The following is a 6,810-nucleotide window of genomic DNA, read 5'->3' on the forward strand; positions in this document are numbered from 1 at the left end:
TAAAATAAAATTCACGTTAATCTAAATGTAGTTTACGATAAACTGATAAAGGCGTTTTCACCAACTGGTTTTCACATTGTGGCAAAAGAAAAAATGTCAAAGAAAATATATGTAATATAAGATAATTATGATAGCTAGTAGAGATGAATGTAATAAAAAGAAGAAATTTTGTTCATATATTGATTCATACGGAAGTTTGCTGCGAACTAAAAAAGTTGCACTTACCAAAATTATAGAAAAATATGTATGAGTTGGGCAAAATAAAGATTTAACAACTTTCGACTGATAATACTGATAATATCTAATCTCAGTACGACTTGGAATATAAATTTATCAATTTGAAAAATATTCCACATCTCCTTGATATATAAATTGCTCTTTGTTTTAATAATTGATATCATTTGTATAATAAGTATTTGATTCTTGTATATGCGAGCATTCCAAAAATTATGTTCCCGGATTAGAATTTTATCTTCATTGGATATTATCAGATTGGTCTGTCTTTTTATGCCAAAAAAATTGCTTTCCACAAAAAGTATTTTTACTATAATCATAAATATATTAAGTGCTTAAATTAATTCTCGCTGTTCTTGTTACAAAAACTCATGTTTTTTTAAAAAGAACGGTACATTATATCTTATTCAAAATACTGTTCCTAGGAAGCTCCAACTTTTTCCCACCATTCTTTTTTCGAGTAACACAGGACTACGCAGTAGAAAAATTCAGGTTCATTCGAAGTGAACCAGTCATCGAGCCATTTTTTGATATCTTCGAAAGAACTGATGTGCTGAGCAGAAAGGCCATGCTGCATTGACTAAAATAAATTGGAATCTGAAGGAACAACGTCTGTTGAATAGGGCGGGTGGAGTAAGACAATCCATCCAAGTGTCTTTAAGATTTCTTTCCCTGCTGTTGCAATATGTGGTCTAGCATTGTCATGGAAAAATATAATTTTGTCGTGTCTTTTGGCATATTGCAGGCGTTTGCCTTGAATGCTCGATTCGAATTGAGTAATTGTGGTCGGTAGCGTTCAGCATTGATGATTTGACTCGTTTGCAGCAGCTCATAACACACCACTGACTTAATCTCATCAAATACACAGCATGACCATCTTTCCATGAATATCTTATGTTATATGTTTTGGCATTGATGTTGATGGTTTGCCGGAACACACCCATGATTTCTTGCGCTTAGAATTGTCGTAACGAATCCATTTTTCATCGCCAGTCACAATTTGATGCAAAAACGACTTTCATTTTTGTCTTTGAAGCAATAATTCACAAATGGTTAAACGTTCTCCTTCTCTTAATTTATGGGACCAAATTTCTTAACTTCTGGATCATTTCCATTGCTTTTAAACGTTTACCAACGATACTCATCAACATTTAGTGTTTCCGACGTCTCTTTGAACGCTGGATATGAATCTTCTGTCAGCAATACCTCCAATTTTCCATCTTCAGTCTTTTATGGATGACCTGAGCGTTCTTTGTCATTCACGTTAAAATTGTTGTCTTTGAATCGTTTAAACCAATCTCTACAAGTTATTTCAGATAGAGCGTGCTCCCCATAAGCTCCGCTAGCAAACGATGACTTCCAGCACCAGATTTCTTGAGCTGAAAACAGACAAGTAATACTTCCCGCAAATGCTCTTTTTTTGGTATGAAACCCGGCATCTTCAATGCAATAAAAAATAGTGTTCTTTGCACTATGATCGAATTTCACACACTGATTATTAGAGCCTATTGACACTACTTTTATATACATCAACTGTCACTTTCGGCCATGGTGAAATAGTATAATTACTGACCTCTATTAGTCAACAGCGAGAATTAATTCATATATAACTTAATATATAATATCTTCTATATATCGTGATGAAAGTTTACAAATATCAAATATGTATATATCAAATATACAAATATACAAATATCGAACATTGATTTCTATAAGATTTCCGATCGGATTTTTCATTGACATGTGAAACCGAGTAGCTTTTAAAGATCTGCAACAATTTAATATTAGTCGATAACTTCACTCAAAATAAAGAAATAAAGTAATGAAAAGTTTTTTGAAACTCAGAATTTGCTATGTAGCGAAGATGGGCCCAGTTCAAGATGTATTTACGCACAATTTTACAATTCGAAAAGATTAGCGTTCAACAGTGAACGATTTGATTTAAAATAATTTTAATTTACATGATTTTAATTCTATTTCTTTTTAAAAATTTTATGCTGTTCATTTTGTACCTTAATAGCGCTTTATATTTTTATGTTTTTCCATCGCTCCTTCCGTTTATCGTTCGCGATAGAACTTCGTGTCACTTGATAATAACTGCAAGAAACACTACTCTCCGTTGCACGTATCACGAAAAGTCATTGAACTCACAAATAGATCAAACTGCAAGAAATGCTATTGTTGCACGAAGAAAGAGTTAATTATGTACTGTGTCGTTACGAGGAGTGAGAGAGAGAGAGAGAGAGAGAGAGAGAGAGAGAATAAGAAAGAGAAGCACGACAGTAAGAGTTACAGATCGCAGGCAAATAATTGCACACTTATGTTACAATGGCATAATTACGAGCGCGCTGTAACACAAGGAATCAGTAATAACGTGCTTCTCTGTTCGTACTTTACCACAAAGCGCAAGCGAGCTTCTTGTCGATGAGAAATTGCCAATAGTCCGTGATAGTAGCATTCTCGAAAATGACCAAGCGGAAAGCCATTTGGCAAAATAAATATTACACGATCCCCAAGTTCTACATGACATTAGTAGGATTATGGCCGTATCACACGTTCCGCGACAGATGTCTGCATTTCGTACCGGTTTTCACAATCTGTTCGATAATCCTTATACCTCAGGTATATGTGTGTACGTCGAGCTTATTCAAAATAGCATTATTTTCTCATAGAAATCTCACTCTCATGGGAAGAATGTATCCTTTTGTTTCAAACATATTATTCTACTTGCAATATTGTAAAATTTAAGATGTTCGTACTCTAACCTATTTTTTCCACGCAAAAGTATAGATTTCCATTCTTTCGTATCATAAATATTATAAAATTCACAGCTCCTAGTTATCAAGAATATACTAATTTTTATTATCAGCGATATTCTGCAATATTGGTTTTAATGCAGTTGATGTACGTGCTAATCGCTTTGGTGGACCTTGACGATCTGTTCGAATGTATACCGACAATACTGATTACAATAATATTCAGTTTTAAATTAGCGAGCTTGATGGCAAATAATGACAAAGTATGTAACAATTATGCAAAATTATATTGTTCTACGATTAGTGTCATTTGATGAAGCTCTTTCGATATCCAGTATAAATATAATCGACACTGTGACAAAGTACATGTGAATACGTTTGTAAATTAACGCATAAATTTGCAGATAAAGACCTGCCTGAAAACAATCGAAAACGATTGGTTGTCACTAAATGCGGACAACGAAAAAGCTATTCTGCAACGACAAACTGTATACGGACAATATTTGACGATATTTTATGCAGGTATGTCGCAGAAGAGACATAAAATCAAGAAAGGAGTTTCACGAGAGCTCAAACGAATTTTTATATGACGTCCTGTGTAAAATTTACACAGGAATACTGAAGTATAAAATTCACGTAATTTCCCAGTTTTCATGTTGCTAACGGGTTTCCTCTACATGCTCAAGTCGATCGTAATGATAATGATAGAGGACACCTCGAACTCAACTAAATTGACCGTATCGAATCTGCCTTTCCGCGTGGAATACGGCCACAAAGTAGACCAACATTTCTACCCGATATTGCTACACGGTTATTTAACGGTATTTTCTCACGTGACTGCCACAGTCTCAGCAGATACTTTGTACTTTACTTTGATCCAGCACGCCTGCGGAATGTTCTCAGTTGTCGGGTGAGAGAATGACGATTAAGAATGACATCTTGGAAACTCTCAAGTTATCCGGAAAGTTCGTACAGACATCTAGAAATGTACCTTTGAAAAACCAAAAAATTTCAAAAAAAGATGTTTTGATTTTCCTTCTTACATTAAAATAATTTATAAAAGAAAGAAAGAGAGGAAAATTCTGTGGCGAATTTTCTGACTATCTCATTAAAATAATAGGCGAATATGATAATTTTAGTGGTTTCTAGACATTCGCTGGAACATATTGGCAAAGATAACGACGGCAATTTTAATTTGAATCCCGAGAAAATGGAAGATGGCAATTACAAAAAAGCCTTGGGCTGTCTGCGCAGGCATCTCCATGTGATAGAGTGGGTGTTGTGTATTTGTGTGTGTGTGCGCGTGTGTGTGTGTGTGTGTGTGTGTGTGTGCGTGCGTGCGTGCATGCATGCGCGCGCGCGCGCACGATGTTTGTACGAGGGCGGTTCAATAAGTACCCGTGTTAGAAATGAAGACACTATTTTTTCAAAAAATTTTTTTTTATTTTTCAACATAGTCCCCTTTTAGAAAGATACACTTCTCCCAACGTTCCTGCCATTTTTTTAACCCCTTCAAAAAATAGGATTTGTCGAACTCTTTAAAATACGCCTCTGTCTCGGCGATGACTTTCTCGTTTGAGCTAAATTTTTTTCCCGCGAGCCATTTCTTTGTGTTAGGAAACAAGAAAAAGTCGCAGGGAGCCAGATCGGGTGAATACGGGGGGTGCGGCAGCATTTCATAACGCAATTCATGCATTTGCCGGCGACAACCCTGGATGAATGTGCTTTCCACCGTGAGCAATCGCGGCACCCATCTGGCCGACAATTTTTTCATCGCCAACTTATCATGTAAAATATTAATTGCCGTTCCGGTCGACACACCTACGGCCTTTGCTACTTCGCGCACTTTCGTTCGTCGATCAGCGAGAATCATGTCGTGGACTTTTTGAATAATTTCCTCAGTAATCACGTCTGCCGGGCGTCTTGGTCGCTCCTCATCAAAAACGGATGTTCGCCCACGTTTAAATTCGTTGAACCAATATCTAACTGTGGTCATAGATGGCGAAGTGTCCCCATAAACAGCATCCAACTTTGCTTTTATCTCCTCGCATTTTTTCCCATCCAAAATCAAAAAGCGAATTACCGAACGATACTGCTCTTTTTCCATCTTAGCGAAAATCACGAAACACGTCTTACTCGAATGGCTGCCAAATCCAAACTAACCTATCAATCAGTCTGCAATTTGTTTTGCCGTCGTTTGATAGATGACAGCACACGATGTTAACACCAACTTCCCTCAGGAATGCCCTCTGTCGTTTAACACGGGTACTTATTGAACCGCCCTCGTATATACATGTGTTAATGCCACATATTTTAAAAAATATACTCGGTTTTAAGATAGTTGTATCACAAAGTGCTATATTTTCAGTAGCGCTTTAAAGAGGCCACTCATAAATTTAGTATTTTTCGAGTAAAATTACGTTGCTATAAATTTATTTTAAAATCTAAATAATAAATGTTAATTTAAAATAAAGTTGAGGTAGACATGTACAGGGGCATGCGTGAGAAAGTGAGAGTGTACCCGAACTCGGGCTGTTCACGCTCACTCTCGCAATCTTGCGGACGCTTCTAAACAAACAATTCGTTGTATGTTGATGCGACACCGTGCAAACAATATTACAAATACGAATATATTATTTTTAATTTTTCTTATTAATGCTATTTTTATGCATTAGTTGATCTAATAGAGGAGCATAAATAATAGAAAGAGGTATATAATTGTTTAAATATATACATATATTTTGTGTATTACTATAAGTAATGACCTTTAGACTGCTATATTTTCAAAATGATCAATAATTCTAAAATTTTTGTGTAATGTTTCTATATTTATTCTTAATGTCATTAGAAATTAAAAATAGCAGTTAAAAATAGAACATTATAATCTCGAGGAATATATATAAAAAATGTTATCTTTAGTCGCAAATATTTCAGCTTTCGAATAGTTAATCTACCTCTAATTATGTCAACGATTAAGTCGTATTTAAATTTATATATAATATAAATTTCAACGAACTTTTAAAAAACTAATTTTGTGCTACAACACTACCTTTAAATGCTTCGAATATTTTTTTTTTCAAAGCAATTCAGAACGCAACCGATGGTTCAAAGAGAAAAATTTCTTCTCTATTAATCAAACAAGAATTCTTTCGTTGGACTATCGGCTACGTTCCAAACATCGAGAGAAAGGTGTTCCAACCAAATTAGAACCGAGTGTACGGTTTCGTTATAAATCTATGTATCTCAATATAACTCGTAACTGTGTTCAATTTCATAAATTCACAGATTTGCGGAACTAATCGAGTCAACATTCACAAATATCTTCCTGGTCAGTGTGAGCTTAAATATGATTGGTGGCAGTATATGCGGTATACAGGTACGTCTCAATTTCATGAACACCTCGTGTTCCCAATTGATAAACAGATCAGCTATTTCTAAGAATGTTCGGAAAAAAATGAACGCTCATTATTTCCGTAGAGAATTATTTGCAATTCAATATTTGATTCAATAAATGAGAGGAAAAATGTAAACACGCGTGTTTTAGGTGCTGATGAACTTAAACGACGCGAAAGATATCGTCGCACCATTTGCTATATATATCGCTCAACTCACCCATATGTTCTTGCAATTCTGGCAAGCCCAATTTTTGCTGGATTACAGTGTCCTTCCGTACGAGTCAATGTAAGGAATTTTTTTAAATTAATCCGAAAGCTTCGTCTATTATTCTTTCTCTCTCGCTTTCCTTCCCTTTCCAGCATAAACAAAATGTATAGTACCAGGTGTACCGGTATGAAGTGAGCGTCAAAATACAAATGTCTCG

The 6,810-nt window shown here is 35.3% G+C and overlaps 1 protein-coding gene across 1 annotated transcript; it reads left to right on the top strand.

The window, feature by feature from the left end:
* The first annotated feature begins 3,643 nt into the window (after positions 1-3,643).
* On the top strand, positions 3,644-6,675 carry LOC106742981. The gene is made up of 4 exons (XM_014616402.1): positions 3,644-3,900; positions 4,140-4,262; positions 6,276-6,366; positions 6,535-6,675. The coding sequence occupies exons 1-4, from the start codon at positions 3,644-3,646 to the stop codon at positions 6,673-6,675; spliced, it is 612 nt and encodes a 203-aa protein (XP_014471888.1).
* Positions 6,676-6,810: the final 135 nt, after the last annotated feature.

Source organism: Dinoponera quadriceps, unplaced genomic scaffold (genome assembly GCF_001313825.1).
Source record: "Dinoponera quadriceps isolate SergipeBrazil2010 unplaced genomic scaffold, ASM131382v1 scaffold999, whole genome shotgun sequence".
Lineage (NCBI taxonomy): Eukaryota > Metazoa > Arthropoda > Insecta > Hymenoptera > Formicidae > Dinoponera > Dinoponera quadriceps.